This window comes from Pongo abelii, chromosome 6 (genome assembly GCF_028885655.2).
Source record: "Pongo abelii isolate AG06213 chromosome 6, NHGRI_mPonAbe1-v2.0_pri, whole genome shotgun sequence".
NCBI classification, from domain to species: Eukaryota; Metazoa; Chordata; class Mammalia; order Primates; family Hominidae; genus Pongo; species Pongo abelii.
The window spans coordinates 104793716-104814357 of NC_071991.2; the positions used below are offsets into that span (position 1 = coordinate 104793716).

The window sequence follows — 20642 nt, forward strand, 5'->3', positions numbered from 1 at the left end:
TACCTGTGTTTTGCCTCCTGTGCTCTCCTGAACTGCTGATCTGGAGAGGGCAGTACTCCCAGCAAATCCTCTGAATACTCCACAGACTATGTTACCCAATCCCAAGGCTATTAACTCCTGACAAGAAAACAAGAAGGAACCTTTTTCAGAAGTGGCACCATTGATATTATGTGTGCAAAATATTATTTAAAGTTGCCCAATGAGACCCAGTGTAGTTTGTATACTTACCTGATTGCCATCAAGTGGATAATCATATTTGAGAGAATAGACGCTGGCAACTGAAAAGGCGACTGCAAATGCAACCATTGCGATGCCGAAGCAATCTCCTATGGTGTTTTGGAAAGTCTGCACGTCAGGTGTCATAGGAGGCTGAAATCTAAAATTGAAATTAAGCAAGTCTGAATGTCACCAACCAATTCATAAACTGATATAACCATTGGGCAAATCAATGAATGAATGCAATCTAGGCTGAGTTGTGTCTCACTTTGGAGTATGATTAACGAGAATTTATCTCCACTGACAACTTTGGAATCTGCTTTCTTAATGCTGAAAAGCAACACTGCCTGAATTTGGTAAAAGATTGCAAATTCAATCCAAGGATAGTGGTAAATCAGATATGATTTTGCCAGTAAAACCACACTATAATGTGCGTGTGTATTCTTATAAGCTTCCTGCAAAATGTCTTCCATTCCACTTGTATTGTTACACTGGGTTGCAAAGCATCACTCAAAATGCTCCCAATAGTTATCCATACATGAAGTCCTTTGAGCAAACACAATTCCGAGACAAGGAAAGCAAAAAAGTCTTCTTTCCGTTGATAATAATAACCTTTCATGGAAAACTCCTGGCAAATAGATGGGCCTTGGACTCTGCCCTGCACTTCACAGAAATGCTAGAGCCAACTGTGACCCTAATGGAGAGTGGGTTTCTCTTTAAAGTGATATATGTCAGAGAAACCTTCAACTCATAGGGCATACTTCTGTGCTTAAGCCTCATGAACGCAGACCAGTTCAATTATATTTACTAATTGTATCATAAAAGGTGGATGTATCTCAAGCTTAACATCAATTTACTAAAATGTTCCACTCCTATAAGCATCTATTTCTGACATCAGACTTATTGGAAGTGGGTTAATTAGGTCCAATCAACTCTTTCTGAATTGCTGTTCCACATTTTGTGAATATCTATGGTAATACATTTTTAGCTCTAATTTTGAAGTACTATTATACCATAATTTTGAAGAAGTACTATTATATCTGATGCCATTATAAATCCAAAAGTTAGCTTGGAATGTTTTTGTTTTTTAATAACCAGGACCTTATTATTCTTTTGTTCTGGTCTCTGAACACCATAGACAGAGTGATGTGATGAAGATTTACAGTCTAAAGACTTGGGTTCATTTCCTGGCTCTGCCACTTGCCCTTCCCGAGTCACAATTTCCTCATTTGTAGAGTGAGGATAATAATGCTTGTTCTCTGTTTTTTTGAGATGGGGTCTCCTCTTTCCCAGGCTGGAGTGCACAGCTCACTGCAACCTCCACCTTCCAGGCTCAAGAGATCACCCCACCTCAGCCTCCCAAGTAGCTGGGACTACAGGTGCATGCCACCACGCCCAGCTAATTTTTGTATTTTTAGTAGAGACAGGGTTTTGCCATGTTGGCCAGGATGGTCTCGAACTCCTGACCGCAAGTGATTCACCCGCCTCGACCTCCCAAAGTGCTGGGATTACAGACGTGAGCCATGGCGCCTGTCCTTGTTCTCTTTTCTTCACAGTTTAGTGGGAGGGTCAAATAATAAATGCAAATACTATTTACACACTGTAAAACACAAAGTGCCTGTCAGCTATTATTATAGGATCCCTCTGGAATCTGAATATACTCCTTGTGTTTCCTTTACTGTTTCAATGAGCACTTTTCTTCAGCCAAATTATTTGTATTTAGTGTATGAGACTTTGCAAAATAACTTCTAAGGTGGCATACTCATGAACAGTAGGTTAGCAATAATTAATAATCACTACCTTCCAGTTATAGTCTATTTGCAATCAACAAAAACTTAAAATACCCATTCAATCATCACCCAGAAAAAAAACGGAGAGTAAAAAGCTCAAGTGCTTGCTACCTAATTTAGGTGTTAAACTAGTAACAATAGTAGTGTAATTTGAACATTTATTGTAAGTCAGGCACTTAAGCATGTTACATGTATTAAGTCACTCAACTCTTAAAAGAATCCTACTTGATAGCTATTATTTTTAGCCTCATTTTTACAGCCAAGAACATTGAGGCACAGTTTTTGGTAATGTGCTTAGCTCAGAAAGTGAGTCAGAATCAAATCTCAGGTACTCTGCCTCTAGAACACTGGAGCTTACCTACTAGGTTACACTGCCACTCTTTTGAATGTAATGGTTACCCGTTGCCACACCCCACACACTGTGGAGAGAGGTACACTGACATTGAAAATACACTCACTAAACAAGACTGTTGTTGAGGTATTTAAGGTGTAACTCAGTGATCTTAAGTTTATCTTTTATTTTCCAAGCCCTTCTGACAAGATCCTGTTTGGTTTTGCAAGTATTTATTTTTTCTATTTGGTTTATGTCTCCCAAGACATTTAAGTAAAGTGAAATCACTTCAAAGTGGCAGAATAGAAGGAAACCCTAGAAACAGTCTTTCAGTTTCAGCCTAATTTCCACTTTAAAACTTTAAAAATTAAAAGTGATGCTTGAGATTCATGAAATGTAACACACGAAGATCTGGTAATAAAAAAATTTTTTTTCTTTAAAAAAATTAAAAGAACATATATTTGCCTTTAAAAGAATGTGGCTGTTTTAAAGTAAAAAAAAAATTCATATAAATGTTGATTTCTCGAATTCTCAAATATGTGTTAAGCATATTTTAATATTTTAAAAAAACAAAACAAAACAAAACAGGAAAACAACTTTTCCTTGGTAAGTTGGAAGAAACTGATGCTGTGGTTAGAAGAAACAACACAAAATGATCTTCCTTCTCAATTCACTAAATGTAATGAAATACATTTTAAAATTCTTGTACAAATTGGACTTCTCATCCTTTTGCAGTGGGAAAAGTTGCTCTGCCCTTGTTTTGAATCTGATCAGGAGAAAGGACAGAGTGTGCCTATCTGGACTGCTCACGTGGAGTGCCTGTGTTCCTTCAGTGTCTTCTTTGAACTTTCAGAACTTGGCTCCAGTAACTTCAAACAAAGCATTACATATTGTTTATAGTAATTTATGGACAAGGAAATCTGGTTTCACTTGATGTTTCTTTAAGAGGAGAAGCAGTTTACTTTGCCTATATTTCTTTATTGTATTATTTATATATTTTTTAAAAAACAAGAGATGGGGGTCTTGCTGTGTTGCCCAGACTGGTCTTGAACCCCCGGGCTCAAGTGATCCTCCCACCTTGGCCTCTCAAATTGCTGGGATTTCAGGCATGAGCCACCACGTCTGGACTTACTTTGCTTATTTTTATACTTTCACTACTTTGCTAAATTTTACTTTCCTGTGAGTTTCTACTGGTCTGTGTCCCTGCTTGTCTTGTTTGTGAGTTCTTCCACAAGGAGAAGCCTTCTGATATTAAGAACTGCATTCACTGTGGGGAGGCTGAAAAAAAAAAAAAAACAACTGCACACCCTGCCTTTCTTTGTAGCACCTTCCTAGAAGGAAAGCAGTGAGCCTTCCTTAGGGATGCAGGGTGCAGGGAGGATTCTGATGAGGGTTACCTGCAGGCTGACCTGCAGTTCGGATTGTACCTCTCCTGTCACTACTGCTAACTCTCTGCTTAGTGCATGGTGATGCCATCATCGAAGACACACTTACCCAGGATTCATGTCCCCAACCACAGCCACTCTAAACTTGGTTTTGAAGTCAAAGCCATAGGATACACCTGCTGCGATCACGGTCTGCAAAGTTGCAAATGGCCCAAGTTAGAAATGTGAGATGCAAGTAAGAGTCTTGCTTTGAAAAAAAATAAATTGCCAAAACCCACTTCTGTACCTGTTAAGTAAGAATTCCAGCCCAGGCTTTGTTACTTTTTAAGAAATTCGGAGGCAATTCTAACATGCCTCCAGGATTGAGAACCACAGCTAAATTCAAACGGCTCTAACACGACATTTTGTCAAGGGTCTTGCTCTCTGCACTATCCTTGTCTCACATGGAAAAAATTAACTCAAAATCTTAAGAGGAAGTTATTAAATTCTGAATAAAAATAAAACCATGCTAAACATTATGCCCGAAAACTGCAGAGATGGCCTCTGCCCCACTAAAACCTCCTGAGCTACAGATGGTGAAGGACTTTCAACATATAAACAGTAGAGTAACTATGACAGAGTCTGAAAATGATCAATTACCATAATGAATTCGATTGGAATAGGCACTGGAAGTTTGTCTTTGAAGCGCTGATTTATTTCTTTAACAATGGATACAACCAAAAGGACAATCAGAGCTGTCACCAGGTCTGCAATATTAGTCTTCTCTATTTGTGAGAATACAGACTCTAGTACCTACAATTACAAAAACAAAAACCACCAAAGCCCTATATTAATGCATAATTTGGATACAACAAATCTCCAAACAAATAAAAATAAACATGGAAGCAAAAAGACTGACAGAGACTGATGGTGATTTCCTGTTCTGCCCCGGTTTAATCGTGAATGTGAAATTGTAGAGAGTAGCGATGGAGATATGAGAAGAGTAAGTTAGCATAGTGTAGGCGGCACACTAGTTTAAGAATGCTTCTGGCATTTTTCTGGGAATCTCTATGGCTAGTGTCAAATTTTGTTGGATACTTTTCACATTTTTCCCACTGGTCTCCTGCCTTTATTAGGTCTCTTTGGTCATCACTTTTTATTTCACAGCCATCACTACTCTATCCAGGGAATAACTTCTGATCTTTGATAGTTTTGCTTAGTATGCTCAATTCATGGCCCTTTTTGGGGGTTTACACCCCCTCACATTTCTTAGCTGACTCTCTATGTCACTTCTGGAAAATAGTTTTCTGGTTAACTGTGCACTATGCATGGTCTTACTTCTTGAAGCTAGTTGGGTTCCACATCCACATACCCCCAAAAGCCCAAGCAGGCCAAAACTGGATCCCAAATTGCTTCTAGAACACTCCACTTCTGGAATGCCTCTGGATGGAATTGAGAGAGTGTTGGTTCCAATTGGGAGCAAGTTCTGTCTCAACTCCCAAAAACTGTTGGGAGTTGTTAAAAATCAAACACATCTACCATTGAGCTAATGTTAACAACAAAAATTAAGTAACACTTCTCCTATATTTGACTCAAGTATTTTCAAAAAAAAAAAATCTATGTTATTAAAAGCTTTACCATTTTGTCCCAAGTTTTAAAACTAAGAACACTATCTGTTCTACTTTGCATCCTCTGGAGGAGGGGAGAACTGCTGACCTATATAGTGGTAAATGTTCTTTTATTTTCTAAACGGGGTGCAAAAAGGACCCAAGAACTTCAATTCTAAAAGAATGAGACATGCTTTTCAAGAAACAGGAAAACATCATAACTCAATCAGCAAATTTCTTTCAAAATAAGATTTTAAGAAACATTTTAAAACTTGGGACAAAATGGTAAAGCTTTTAAAACATAGACTTTTTTTTTTCCTTTTGGAAAATACTTGAGTCAAATCTAAGAGAAGTGTTACTTAATTTTGTTGTTAACATTAGCTGTATGGTAGATGTGGTTGATTTTCAGTATTGTTCCCTTGCTACTTTTTCTTTTCTTTCCTTTCCTTTTTTCTTTCTTTTCTTTTCTTTTTTTTTTTTTTTTTTTTTTTTTTGAGACTATGTCTTGCTCTGTTGCCCAGGCTGGAGTGCGGTGGTGCAATCACAGCTCACTGCTGCCTCTAACTCTCTGGCTCAAGAGATCCTCTGCCTCGGCCTTCCAAAAAGCTGGGACTACAGACATGCACCACCATGCCCGGCTAATTATTTTATTTATTGTAAAGGTGAGGTTTCACTTTGTTGCACAGGCTGGTCTTGAACTCCTGGGTTCAAGTGTCAAGTGATCCTCCTGCCTCAGGCTCCCAAAGTGCTGGGATTACAGGTATGAGCCATCATGCCTGGCTTTACTTTCTTTTTCTTTTCTTTTTTTTTTTTTTTGAGACGAGAGTCTCACTGTGTTGCCCAGGCTGGAGTGCAGTGGCGTGATCTCGACTCACTGCAAGATCCACCTCCCTAGTTCACACCATTCTCCTGCCTCAGCCTCCCGAGTAGCTGGGACTACAGGTGCCCACCACCATGCCTGGCTATTTTTTTTTTAAATTTTTAGTAGAGACGGGGTTTCACTGTGTTAGCCAGGATGGTCTCGATCTCCTGACCTTGTGATCTGCCTGCCTCGGCCTCCCAAAGTGCTGCTTTCTTTTTTAATATGAATAAATTTTACAACCTGTAGGTAAACCCTATGGCAAAGGCATTAAAGGAAAGCTCTCTAAAAACACAGTAGTGAGTTTCATGTATTTCAGTATTTTTTAGGTGAAAAAAATACTTACTTTGAAAATTGAAAGTGGATCAGTGTGTGACGGGACTGTCAACTGAAAAATGAATTTGAGTTGGGAAACCAAAACATGAACAGCAGCAGCAGTAGTGAAGCCACTGATGAGGGACTCAGATAGGTATATCACTACAAATCCAATCCGCAGAATCCCAAAAGCCAACTGGAAAGAGAACAAAAGCCTTTGTCAGCATAGATTAGGAGTATACCTCAGCAAACTCAAGGACCCGCAACTGAAATAATATTACACAAAACGTAAAGGCTCAAACTGTATGTACATGCCTTGAATAAGCAAATGTCCCTGCCTCCTGGGACACCTCCCATCCAGGGTTCCTCGCTCTCCTTCCCTTCCACCGCATCATCTAGGTGGAACGTTACATGGTATTCACATAGGATATAAGTCTAGTTTGCCCCCAAGAAGTAACAGGCTTATTCGCACTTAATTTATTTTTAAGTGTGCTGTCTTTGGAAGACTCATAGGCCTTTTCTAGTAGAATCTTAGCTAGCATCAGCCCTCATAAATTTGCTGATGTAATTTTAAGTTATACTTTCTAGCTGCTGGAACATACATGAGCGAGTGTCTATCCTGTTTCCTCAAAGTTGCTCAACTTGCTTAAGAAATACATAACTGCATATTGGACATCAGAAGTGCTTGGTTCTAGCTGGGGGAAAAGGATGGTTAATTCACCCCTAAAGCATCATTGTTTTGCAATAAAGTGAATTGGATGGATTCTCCTTCCCTTGGATACTTGGCCTGTCTTTCTGCTCACGTCTCCAGAACGCAGCCAGAGCTGTGGCTGCCCAAAGCCCAGTTGGGTTCCATTTCTATACTAGGTTCAGAAATGTATTAGAAATAACTAACCAAATTGTCAATAAGACACATGCTTATGTCCTTGTAGAAATTGACTTTTTCTTTCTTTGAGAAATGGTCTTAACCAGTAATATCATTATCCATAAACTTAGGCAACATCTCAAAAAGTCCATGACATTTTCACTATTCAGCAGGAGTGTCAGCGTATGGCTTGGGAGCGAGACTTTAGGCTCCACCATAAACCTCTTCAGTTTTCCCCAAAATTGACATGAACAGTTCAAAGCCCCCATCCCTTCCAACTAGATTATAGTTGCTGAAGTATTAAAGAAAAAATTCCAAAGCCACCAGTATGACGATTTCTTGTATACAGTTATGTTTCTTGACTCTATCAATTCCCAGATATATGTTGAAGCATTTCACTTGTCACTGTTTGTGCCTCTCCATTCCCCTTCTTCCTTCTGTCTAGACCCACATTCATTCGTTTTTGTACTGTTGACCCACTCCTCTCCCTCTGGTTGTGGTGAGTGACCCTTCTTACAGTATTTCCTATGGGCCATGAGGGAGAGACACAAACCAAAGGGAAGATGGGGAGGAGTGGCAGGGGGGAGGAAAAATAGAGAGATGTGTAACAGTCAAGACGAACAGATTGAGGTGGGCAAGTTACATGAGAAGGTGCTCACCTGGATGATTCCAGAAAGCACTGTGACTGATGCCGCCACCATCACCTTCCTGTCATCCAGTGATGAAGAATTACTCGAGTTGTTAGACAATCCCGAAGTAGTTGCATTGCCATCTGGGACTGCTCCTGAAACTGCTCCTGAAACTGCTAGTCCCACCATCATACTCAGAATCGGAAACGGACCTAATTAAGAGTGGGTGAATTGTGGTCAGTATATGCCTCTCTAAAGCATATTGTCTTTCAACCACAGAATAAGAGCATATAAAATGACTGGCGAGGCTGGGCGTGGTGGCTCATGCCTGTAATCCCAGCACTTTGGGAGGCCGAGGCGGGCGGATCACCTGAGGTCGGGAGTTTGAGACCAGCCTGACCAACATGGAGAAGCTTTGTCTCTACCAACAATACAAAAATTAGTCAGGCGTGATGGCGCATGCCTGTAATCCCAGCTACTTGGGAGGCTGAGGCAGGAGAATCGCTTGAACCTGGGAGGTGGAGGTTGCAGTGAGCTGAGATCATGCCACTGCACTCCAACCTGGGCCACAAGAGCAAAACTCCGTCTCAAAAAATAAATATAAATAAATAAATAAATAAATAAATAAATAAATAAAATGGCTGCCATCTGTGACCCTGCCCTCCTTCTCAAACCCTGGTCCTAATTCTCACAGGAGACCATGACTCTTCTCCTGGATTATGTGAAATTTGGAATTGATACAAGGTATGGCTAATAAAATTCATAAAGAAAAAACAATGTGAGCATTAATCAGCTCAGTAACTGACTTACCCACGGATATGTGTCTGGAAGTGCCGAAGAAAAGGTAGATTATGGCTGGGAAAAAGGATGCATACAACCCATAGACTGGGGGAATGTCGACCAGCAGAGCAAATGCTAAACCTGTAAACACATAAGCAGCAGAGCCCTTACTCTGTGCAAGAGGAATCGAAGACATTCTCATTTGGTTCTTATGGTACTTAGAATTGGATCCTAAAAATGTTACCTCATTAATTCAAAATGTATTAAAAATGTAAATGTAAGAACTAAAACTATAAAACTTTTAGAAGAAAGCATAGGTATAAATCTTTGTGACCTGGATTTGTCAATGGTTTCTTAGAAATGACACCTACGGCATAAGCCAGCGGTCCCCAACCTTTTTGGCACCAGAGACTGGTTTTGTGGAAGATAATTTTTCCACTGACTAGGGAAGGGGAGATGGTTTTGGGATGACTCAAGTGTATTACATTTTTTGTGCACTTTATTTCTATTATTATTACATTGTAATATATAATGAAATAATTATACAATTCACCATAATGTAGAATCAGTGGGAGCCCTGAGCTTGTTTTCCTGCAACTAGATGGTTCCCTCTAGGGGTGATGGGAGACCGTGACAGATCATTAGACATTAGATTCTCATAAGGAGCACGCAACCTAGATCCCTTGTGTGCACAGTTCACGATAGGGTTTGCACTCCTATGAGAATATAATGTTGTCACTGATCTAACAGGAGGTGGAGCTCAGGAGGTAAAGAGAGCAATGAGGAGTGGCTGTAAATACAGATGAGGCTTCATTTGCTCACCTGCCACTCACCTCCTGCTGTGTGGCCCGGTTCTTAACAGGCCACGGACCTGTACTGGTCTGTGGCCCAGGGATTGGGGACCCCTGGCATAAGCAACCAATAAAAAAAACAGATACACTGGACTTAATCACAATTTAAAAATGCGTACTTCAAAGGATACTATCAAGAAAGTTAACCAATAATTCACAAAATAAAAAAGTTATTTGCAAATTGTGTATCTGACAAGGGTCTGGTATCCAGAATATAGAAACAACACTTGCAACTCCACAACAAAAAGACAAATAACCCAATTTAAAAATGGATATAAAATTTGAATAGACATGTTTCAAAAGATATATGAATGGCCAATAAACACCTGGAAAAAATATTCAATATTGTTAGTCATTAGAGAAATGCAAATGAAAACCACAATGAGATACTACTTCACACTCACTGGGATAGCTAAAAGAAAAAAGATGGACAATAACAAGTGTTGATGATATGGAGAAATTTGAACCCTCATACACTGCTAGTGGCAATGTAAAATGGTATAGCTACTTTAGAAAATAAGTTAGCAATTCCACAAATGATTAAATATAGGGTTACCATATGATCCAGCAATTACAATCCTAGTGATATAACCAAGAAAATTGAAGCATGTTCACACAAATATTTGTACACAGATGTTCAAAATAGCATTACTCATAACTCATAATAGCCCCCAAGTGGAAACAACTCAAATGTTCATCAACTGATGAGCGGATAAAAAAATTGTGATATGCCCATACAACAGAATACTTATTTGTCCATAAAATGGAATGAAGTACCAATACATGCTACAATATGGATCAACCTTGAAAACATTACAGTGAGTGAAAGAAACCAGACACAAAGTGCCATGTATTGTATTATTTCATTCGCATAAAATATCCAGAATAGGCAAATCCACAGAGAAAGGGTGGGGGGGATGTGAAGTTAATGGGTAAGGGATTTTTAGGGGTTGGTGGTGGTGAAAATGTTCCAGAATTAGATAGTGGTGACAGATGCACAACCTAGTGAATATACGAAAAGTCCCTGAGCTGTACACACTCAAAGGATGAATTTTATGGTATATAAATTATACTTAAAAAAATTTTTACCTTGTAGTACGGCCACAATCCCTGTGCTGATACCAGAAACAATATCACTGAGCAACCATTCTTTAAGCCGGTATGCTGGCAACCAAGATGCTATGGGGAACAAAGAGAGGACAATTCTCTTGGCCTTTTGTGCGGAACAGCTGAAAACATGGAAAGCCACAGGTCAGTCAATTAACATCAAACTTTAAGTTTAGTACCTGTCGGTGGGAAATTGGTAAAGATGGTAATATGCTAAAGATTAAACTAGTAATTTCACTCCCAGTAACATTCTTTACCCATAATCAGCTGCCCTCTGGTCACCAACAAAGGATTTTTTAAAATGCTTGCTTTTCTTTAACCATAATAGACCTATTTGTCATCCTCAGCTCAAATCATGCAATATTTCAAATGAGAATTTTCCTCTGTCCCCATCTGTTAGTTGTCTGATTTGGAAAGACCGTGTTGATAAGCCGAGATGGGGTTCATTTTAGACACTACCTTTCCAACTCTGTCAGGGAGTAGGAGGTTTGGAAACTAAAGAGGAAAGAACTGTAGGCTGTGGACTAGAGCCAGAAGGGAGAGTTGGAAAGTTAGAAAATTTAGGAGAAAGTGTTTCAAAAATGTATTCCTAATGCCAATACCTTAAAAAATATCTTACCTACAACACACTTTGAGATGATCCAGAAATGTTTTATGATGTCTGTCTCTCTTTTTATGACTTTCGTCAAAAGCATTTGTCGAATACACTGGCCTGGCCACAATATACTGATTCCCAAAGGGTTCAATCATTTTGATTTTTCTGTTGGCTGTGGCAAGTTGAAGACCTTTGGAACTATGTGGTGAACACTTCTTCTTGCCTTTAGCAGGTTAAAAATGCCTGAAACCAAACAGAGCTTGCTTCTTAAATAACTCAGAGATAATGTGATGCAATTTACAGATGAGTGAGCTCCGAACTGAATGTTACCACCTTTTAAGATCAAAAAAGGCAGGATTAAGGGACCTAGATTGTGTTTTGCGACAGCGATATTTTATTCCGGTGAGCTGGACATGGCTTTTTTAGGTAAGTAAACAAGAGCTTTATTTTATTTTTTAATTTGCCAAAAAGTAACAAAATTGACTCAGTTTATGAATCATTTAGTCAATTTTTTACTTATAAGGCAAGATACTCTCATCAACTTTTTTCCCAGAAATATTTCCAAAGTTAAGGCATTGAAGTGTTGGGACAGATTAGATTTAAAGTTTATTTATTGCCCCTAACTCCAGTCCAGACTGTTCCAATTTACCCAATAGAATTTTAAAATTTGATTTTTTTACCTTGTAAAATTAAAAAATTGTGAAATTTAAAGGTATTGCCTATTTCAGTTATTTCCTTATTGTTTCTGGGAGTTAGAGTTTTACAATTTGTGGTTAAGGAAACTATGAAACAAACTAAATATTATTTGTTTACTTTATTTGTGAGTAATAAGGTCTTTTTAAAGGAATGATCCTGGGCAAGTTCCTTAACCTCTCTGAGCCTTGCCTGTATAATGGGGATAAAGATATTCAAGTTTCAGGTGATTGTGAAGATTAAATAAGGTTTCCAAAGCATCTAGTTTTATATCCAACACACTATAGGCATTTACTAAATGGTAGTTATTATTTTAATTATTAGCATTTTCTACACAAAATGTTTAAGTTTTTAATTCTTATCTCAATCCTGTTCTATTATGCTTAAAAGATCAATTTTACAAAATGTTTAAATGCACATTACCAGGTTAGCCTTCACAATTCGAGGCAGTTACTCTTATTATTTTATTATTATTATTTTATTCTTACAAATGATAAAATAATCACACACACTCCAAACCCACACTAAAATGGAAATACTTTTTCTTGGGACATACAGCTTGTTAAAATGGCAGAAATGGTACCTGCATTTTCAGACTTCTTTGCTATCTTTTCTATGTCATGCAGCTTCTCTATTGTTCAATATGAACATAATCGAAGAACATTCCAACTAACTGCTAGCATTTTTTCCCTCTAATCTTGTTCTATATTACTACTCATAATGCCCAAGTTTTGTTCCTCAACTTCAATCACAGCGATTAATTGAATTATCTCACACTAGATAGCATCTTGTTATACCGTGCCCTCATATACCTTATGGGATTTTCAGCATGTTTGCAGAGCTCAAGTTATAACCAGGAATCAGATGCTGGCCTCTACTGCTGGCCCCACTTGACCTCTCTTTGATCACCCATTTTTCTCTCCCACCCCATTTTCTAGTTTCCTCTAAAGTCCTCTGTACTAACTTTTGACCACAATGTACTGCTTCTGCCCCAAATCTCTGGCTTGACCTCCAGGATTTGAGTTCCTTTGAGTTCAGTTATGACTCCCTTATTATTATTATTATTATTAGAGACAGGATCTCACTGTCGCTTAGGGTAGAATGCAGTGGTGCAATCATAGCTCACTATGGCCTCTTAACTCCTAGGCTCAAGCGGTCCTCCTGTCTCCTGAGTAGCTGGGACTACAGGTGTGGTCCACCATGCCCTGCTAATTTTTAAAATATTTCAGTAGAGGCAGGGATCTTTCATATGTTGCCCAGGCTGGCCTCAAACTCCTAGGCTTAAGCAATCCTTCAGCCTCAGCCTCCCAAGTAGCTGATAGGTGCACCACCAGGGCCTAGGTTATGACATTTAGATCCTCCTTTGCTATTCTTTCTGGGCCTCTCCTCCCCTGCCACTCCCAAGTGCTTCTTTTCTCTTTTGTTTCCATTCCCTCTTCCATCTCTCCACCCACACTGCAGGGGTCAAATCCCACTAACTAGACAGTACTTCCCATTGTCAGAAGAACTTGCTCGCAAAGTGGAGGTGACTTGTGCATTGCTGTGCAGAGCATGGATTTTTGTCTTTTTTTTGCTGATTACCAACAACATGATTGGAGCATTAATAATTAAGATCTAATCCATGGTCAATCACTTCTGACATCTTGGATTTCTCACAAAGGGTATCTGGAATATCTTATAAGAACAGCTTTAATCCTTTGAAGGAACCAACCTAGCCAACCTTAGGATGAAGAAGACTTCAGCACTGTGTATTTGTATTTCTGTCAGATGCTGCTATGGACAGGAAAAAAAAAAAAGATTCTGCTCTTTGCTTGCTTTACTCATGCTTTCCTCAAGAAGTTCACAGAAATGTATTAGTTATCTTCCCTAAAAAAATATCTTGAAGGTACTTATGTTCTTCTGGCTGTTGTATTTTTTTTTTAATTTTAATTTTTTTTTGCCGATGACAATGATGGGAGAAATATAACTTCATTTCTAATCAGCTTCCTTCTCTGAGGATGGCTATGGCTGTCTCTTTAGTGGGCTTTCTTATACCTCCAGCTGAATCAAGAGCCTGAACTCTGGCTGTCTTGCCAGTAAAAGCCTCCTCCTCATACCCAAGCACTGCCTGCAAGGGGACTGCTCAGGGTAGGAATCAGGGGAGCTTAAGAAATCTTTCCGGCCAGGTGCGGGGTGGCTCACGCCTGTAATCCCAGCACTTTGGGAGGCTGAGGCAGGAGGATCACTTGAGGTCAGGGGTTCAAGACCAACCTGGCCAACACAGTGAAAACTTGTCTCTACTAAAAACACAAAAATTAGCCAGGCGTGGTGGCGGGCACCTGTAATCGCAGCTACTCAGGAGGCTGAGACAGGAGAATTGCTTGAACCCGGGAGGCAGCGGTTGCAGTGATCTGAAATCATGCCCCTGCACTCCAGCCTGGGCGACAGAGCAAGACTCCATCTCAAAAAAAAAAAAAAAGAAAAGAAAAGAAATCTTTCCAGACTTTAGGGAGAAATCTTGAGGGCCACATTCCAGCCTTTTTGTTTTCCCCTTGCACCCATCCCCGCTTCCAAAAGCTATGCCTCCATGTGTAACATACAATGTGGGCCTCTGAATCAACTACCCCAATGGTACCTCTGCTGAAGAGATGTTCCAGATAGTCATAAATTAATGACATTCTCCATGTCATCATTTCTGAGATTCTTGAGCATGACCTTCATTTTTTTTTGTTTGTTTGTTTGTTTTTTTTTTTGAGACGGAGTCTTGCCCTGTTGCCCAGGCTGGAATGTAGTGGCGAGATCTCGGCTCGTCTTTAATTAGGAATTCAAAAGAGATTTTTTAAACTTTTTTTTCACCTGAACAAGTTACATTTTTGCCAGAAATTCTTGGAAAACACTTTTTTCTGGTTCCTGGAATCACAATTCCAATTTCAAATATTACGCCCATATTAATGTAAAAGCCTTTTCATGTTCTATCTTCATGGATCTCTGAGTTCCTTGGGGTGTCTGCGGATTTGGGGATTGAAATTCATTCGCAGAGTCCCTTCCTCTTACTAATTATAGAATCCCAAGCCTTGTTTGTATATATTTCCACTTTTATTTGCTTCCCTATGACGTGCTTTTTATTATTTTTTTGGCCTTTATGATATATATATTACATACATAGACACACACGTAGACATTCATATACCTACATATCTTGGTGCTGTGGCTTAGTCATACACATTGTTGTTCTCTGCTTTTTTTTTTTTCTTTTTGAGCAGAAATTTAATCCTGGGACTAATTTCTGAAGTTCAGTTTCTCAGTTTAACTATTCCCATGTATTAACAACTTTTTGATATTTCTAGGGATTGTCATGTACATACCTCCCCACCACTCCAAGTTCCACCCATTTCCAACCTGCAGACTGGCCTCCAGTTGCGAGAACCTCCACTCTGCCTGCCCTGCTCTGCTGAGAAGTGTCTTTTGGCCCTGACCTTTCCACTCAGTGTTTATCTATTCTGTGTTTTAGTCTTTCAGAGGTCTGCCCTTTTTGCTGGGAAACAACTAATTTGAACCAAGATGCTGACGAGCAGTGCTAGGATTTGTCTTTAATTAGCGGTCATTTGAAACCAGCAGACAAGCAAGGGTGCAGAACACTTCCCAGTCCGTCCGCAGTCACATTAGATGCCTCCACTCTTGGACAAGGCAGCTCCTAGTAGCATCACCTCTCCATAGCTGCTCAAGCTGAGAAAGGCCTTCAATGGAGACATCACTGAAAATGCCATACTGTGCCTGAAATCTGCTGAAAACACGATTCACCTCATGGATCTCAAAATATCTCTGAGCCAGTCAGTGCAAAACCAGAGGTAAGCCAGCCCTATTTCATGAATTAGTCCTTGGACAATGGGAAATACAGCAGCGTCCTGATAACTGTACTTGGGGGAGCAGGTGAGAGATGGGAGAACAAGCAGAATAATTGCTCCAGTGAGCACCTTCAGAGGGATCTCCATCAGCAGCCAGAGGAATCAGAAATCAAGCGCACAAGAAGCTCCACATTCTGGTTAGTGCGAGGCTGGATAGAAGCAGGGAGATGATGGCATCAGAATGGGAGAGGGCTGGAGTGGTGAATGGAGGGGAGGGGGTCTCAGCACTGAGGTTGGTTAAGAGAGCTCAGAAGAGGTCAGAGGCTGAGGTGGGCAATAATCATTACTATTATTTTTCATCAATTCTATTACTACATTGCCCAAGATGCTGAAGAAGGAAGTCAAACCTAATTTAATTGGGAGGTACAACAGAAAAGAGTGAGACTTTGGCAACTAAGCACACCAGGTTTCAAATCCTTGCCTTGCCATATCTTAACTACGTTTGCTATGAGCCAGTGATTCAAGCCATCAATTTTCTTTTTTTTTTGAAACAGAGTCTTGCTCTGTCACCCACGCTGGAGGCTGGAGTGCAGTGGTGCGATTTCGGCTCACTGCAAACTCCACCTCCCAGGTTCAAGTGATTCTCCTGCTTCAGCCTCCCGAGTAGCTGGGACTACAGGCACCCGTTACCATGCCCAGTTAAGTTTTTGTATTTTTAGTAGAGATGGAGTTTCGCCATGTTGGCCAGGCTGGTCTTGAACTCCTGGCCTCAAGTGGTCTGCCTGCCTCGGCCTCCCAAAATGCTGGGATTACAGGCGTGAGCACCCGGCCCAAGCCTTCAATTTCCTAATAGCAAAAGGAAGAGACCATTATTTTCCTTCTAGGGCTGTTCTTAAAACTGAAAGCAGGGTATACAAAGGGAGACTTCTTAGCCTTAAGTTCATAGGTAGCAGTCTCAGAAGTGAGTTTAGTATTGACTGTTTAGACTGAATTTACAACTGGTCCACATGACAAAAGTCAGCTAGAACCTGTTGGAAAATGTTAGTGCTGCCAACTTTTCTATGACTTTATGTTTACTCTAAGCTTATCTTTAGAAGTAGCAGTTTTCCATTTTTATCCTAGTTTGTTTTAACGTAGTTTTAAAATTATCTATCTATCTGAGCTTCCTAGAATGGCATACAAGGTCCTTCATGTTTTGGCTCTGGTCTATCTCACAAGCTTCTTCACTCCTCCTTCACAATTGCAGCAGCTTCCTAACACACTATGATATTTAGCAGTTCCGTATCTTTGTACACATGATTTCCTTTGTGTTTTTCTTCTCCAATACCTGGTAGATTCCAATTCATTCTTAAAAATACTCAGCACAACTGGGCGCCATGGCTCATGCCTGTAATCTTGGCACATTGGGAGACTGAAGTGGGAGGATTGCTTGAGGCCAGGAGTTCAAGACCAGCCTGGCCAATATAAAGAAACCCTGTCTCTAAAAAAAAAACAAAAAAAACAAAAAAAACAAAACAACAACAAACTAACAAACAAACAAAAAAGAACACAACTCAGCTGACCATTGATTCATTTCTTCATTCCTTCAACAAACATGTATCAGCCTATTATTTGTCAGGAACTCAGTTCCTAAAACAGTTGTAGAAGATAAGAAAATGATGTAAAGCCTTCATGGAATCCCTAGATAGAGTTAATCATTTCCTTCTTGTAAGTACCTTGTATATATGTCTATTCCATGTCATACATTATTTGTTTATGTTTCTCTTCCCTTTAAGACTGAGTTTCCCAAGGGCGAGGCCCAAATCTTAACCATTTTTCCCTCTTTTGCTAGGTCCTATGACATAGTAAGTATACAAGAAAGTTTGTTGAAATAAACTGAACTATGAGCAAAAGATATATAAATAATGTAGACCTAAACTCCAAAGTTTACATACACAGGAGAAGTGCCCAAAATAATTGGTGCAGATAATAAATTGGAAGAAGGGATGTAAATGTGGGTTGGAGTTAGGAAGGTTTTGTGAAGGAACTGTGAGTCTTGGGTTAGACTTTAAAGAACAGATAGGTTTGGCAGGGGTGATGACAAAGCAGTGGGCAATAAGCAAATCATGTCAAAAGATATTGAGAGTTCCAAACACTGAAACAGAAGGCTTTGTTGGCCCATAGGCTAAACCGTTAGAGAAATGTTGGGATGCAGCATAGCAAGGGGTTTCACACCCAGTAGGCTCACAGAAGGCGAAAGAGAATCCCTGGCCATTTCTATAAGGCTTTGAGGTTTTCTGAGCACTTTCACTTTGCTTCCTTGAGTATTACTGTGTGATGGAAGCAGACAAGATAGGCTGTATTGTCACTAATTTACAGATGAAGAAATGGAGATGAGAGAAGATAAATGACTTTCTCAACTTCCCAGAGCCAGGATGAGAAGCCACATCTTGTGAATAACTGACTCTCTCCACTACATCTTCTTCTCTGCTACATATTGAATGTCAGGGGGCTCAGCCCCTACCCCCAAGAGAGACAAGGCAAAAGAACAAGGTGAGGCACCTTCAGGGTCCTTGCTTTTGAGCATGAAAGCCTCACACTCCTACACTCAATATCCACAACACAAAACATGAGCCTGGTGGCCTAGGGACCAATCTCCTTGAGGTGACTTGCTTTATTCTTCCCCTTGCTTCTCAACAAAGTGACAAAGAGGCTAGAGAAGCCTCTTCTTTTCTCTTTGGAGAATCAAAGACTTTTATTGTAGAGAAGAGCTAGACTGTGTTATTGCATATTTATTCTTGTAATTGAAAAATATTCATTCTCATTTTCTGAATGATTTTGTTTCTTAGTAGAATATGAGCTGTTTAGGAGGTATTAAACATTTGTTCATGTCTTTATATACTTACTTATTCCCTTATCCAGAGGGAGAAGGCAAAGTATGTATTGTGTTACCCCATTTTACTTGTTTCTGAAATCAAATTAGTTGCTTCCTAATTTTTCATTAGCAATAATCCTTGGCCGGATGGGGTGGCACATGCCTGTAATCCCAGCACTTTGGGAGACTGAGGTGGACAGATAACCTGAGGTCAGGAGTTCGAGACCAGCCTGGCCAACATGGCGAAACCCTGTCTCTACTAAAAATACAAAAAAAAAAAAAAAAAAAAAATAGCCAGGCACAGGGGAGCATGCCTGTAGTATCAGCTGCTTGGGAGGCTGAGGCAGGATAATCACTTGAACCTGGGAGGCGGAGGTTGCAGTGAGCAGAAATTGTGCCACTGCACTCCAGCCTGGGCGACACAGTGAGAATCCGTCTCAGAAAAGAAAAAAAAAAAGGAATGAGCTTTATGCAGTCAAATTTCATGACACAGTTTTTCCAAATGACTAACTTACTTCAGAAAAGAGAATTATTTAGTCCAATAATTTGATAAATTGTTCCTCACTTGCATATACAAAGAAAGTTGTATAATCTTTTCCTGACATTTTAAAGAATAAAATAGATTTTATCTTGATAGAGTTAGTAACGTATGGGATAAGTACTCATACATTACTAATATATTATATTATATTATACTACTTGTGGCATAGGGCATTCTGCTACTTTCCAGTGACCATTTTCTCCCCATCTCTATTCTCTTTCCATTCTCTATCCTTCTTACTCCCATTGCCTTTTCTTCTCTCCCTGTTTCCCTTAGTCTTGGACTTTCTAGGATGTCTAGCAGATAAATTTCTCACTTCTAGACCATATGCCCCCCACCCCCTTTTTTTTTTTTTAAGAGACAAGGTGTTGCCATGTTGCCCAGGCTGATCTCAAACTCTTGGGCTAAGCTATCCTCCTGCCTTAGCCTCTTGAGTAGCTAGGACTATAGGTACATACCCCTATGCCTGTCTGGGACCAGATGGCCTTTCTGAATCTTTTCTAGTAGGTGATTCTGTCTCCTGGAGAAATTCTTTCCTTAAAGCTTGCTTTTTTTTTTTTTTTGCCAACCCTCAGAGCAATCTATCTATAAAGTCAAGATTTGAGTGGAGAATTAAAGGAATTATCTGAATAATTAAAACAAGAACACTAATATCTTTGAAAAGGCTATAATGATGCCTACAACCATTTACTTGTTAAATTAAAGTCTACTTAAATATTTATTCCACATTGCTAGTGCTCCAGACATACATGCATAGCTTATTAGTGGATTCATTCAAAATATTCACACACATGGAATAAATTTAAGAACATAACTCCTAAATAGGCTTTGATCAGAAAAAATACCATTTTCAAGGAACAGAAAACCAGTTTGAATATAACAATCATAAATTTGGTTCCTACCTGACATACACTCTGTGAGGAGCTTCTGCAACAGTGGTACATTTTCAAGATAAAGTTCTAAGTTCTAGTTCTCAGAGGCAGTGTCCATCCACTCAGGTCTACAGGCTCTGCATGCATCCATATGCATAGGGATGTCTATATATAGGCTATGTAAGACAGTGGACAAATTACCTTTCTGTCAGCTTTAATAATTAACTTTCATTAACTTTTACAACAATGAAAAGACTGCAATGTGGTCTTGACCTTTGAGACTTTGATCAGCAGAAGTGATGATGAAAATTGCTTCCTCAAGTTCCTTGTGAGATTAAACCACCCATTGCACTTGTGTGTATGTAATTTCATTGGTTTGCAGAGATTTGCACAGCAGATGCGCACGTGGACTTAAAAAAAAAAAATCTTCTCAAGGGTTATCTCCTTGACATTTTACCAACTTGTTTAGATGAGAGTTTAGTGGTGGTGTTTTTTGGCTGGATGACTCCATGGAATCTGTCATGGGCTACAAAAGTGTAGTGTATAGGT

At 39.5% G+C, this 20642-nt stretch overlaps 1 protein-coding gene across 1 annotated transcript in view; it reads right to left on the reverse strand.

Annotated features, from left to right (window-relative positions):
- Positions 1-20233, reverse strand: part of SLC26A3 (solute carrier family 26 member 3) — a 37623-nt gene extending 17390 nt beyond the window's left edge. Inside the window, exons 1-10 of the mRNA XM_002818341.5 lie at positions 20124-20233; positions 11334-11552; positions 10697-10836; positions 8787-8897; positions 8007-8188; positions 6514-6678; positions 4362-4514; positions 3832-3914; positions 229-376; positions 4-117 (exon numbers count right to left, since the gene is read on the reverse strand). Coding sequence (XP_002818387.3) covers positions 4-117; positions 229-376; positions 3832-3914; positions 4362-4514; positions 6514-6678; positions 8007-8188; positions 8787-8897; positions 10697-10836; positions 11334-11464 — 1227 coding nt within the window. The 5' untranslated portion in view covers positions 11465-11552; positions 20124-20233. The remainder of the gene's footprint in view (positions 1-3; positions 118-228; positions 377-3831; positions 3915-4361; positions 4515-6513; positions 6679-8006; positions 8189-8786; positions 8898-10696; positions 10837-11333; positions 11553-20123) is intronic.
- Between the last annotated feature and the right edge of the window lie 409 nt (positions 20234-20642).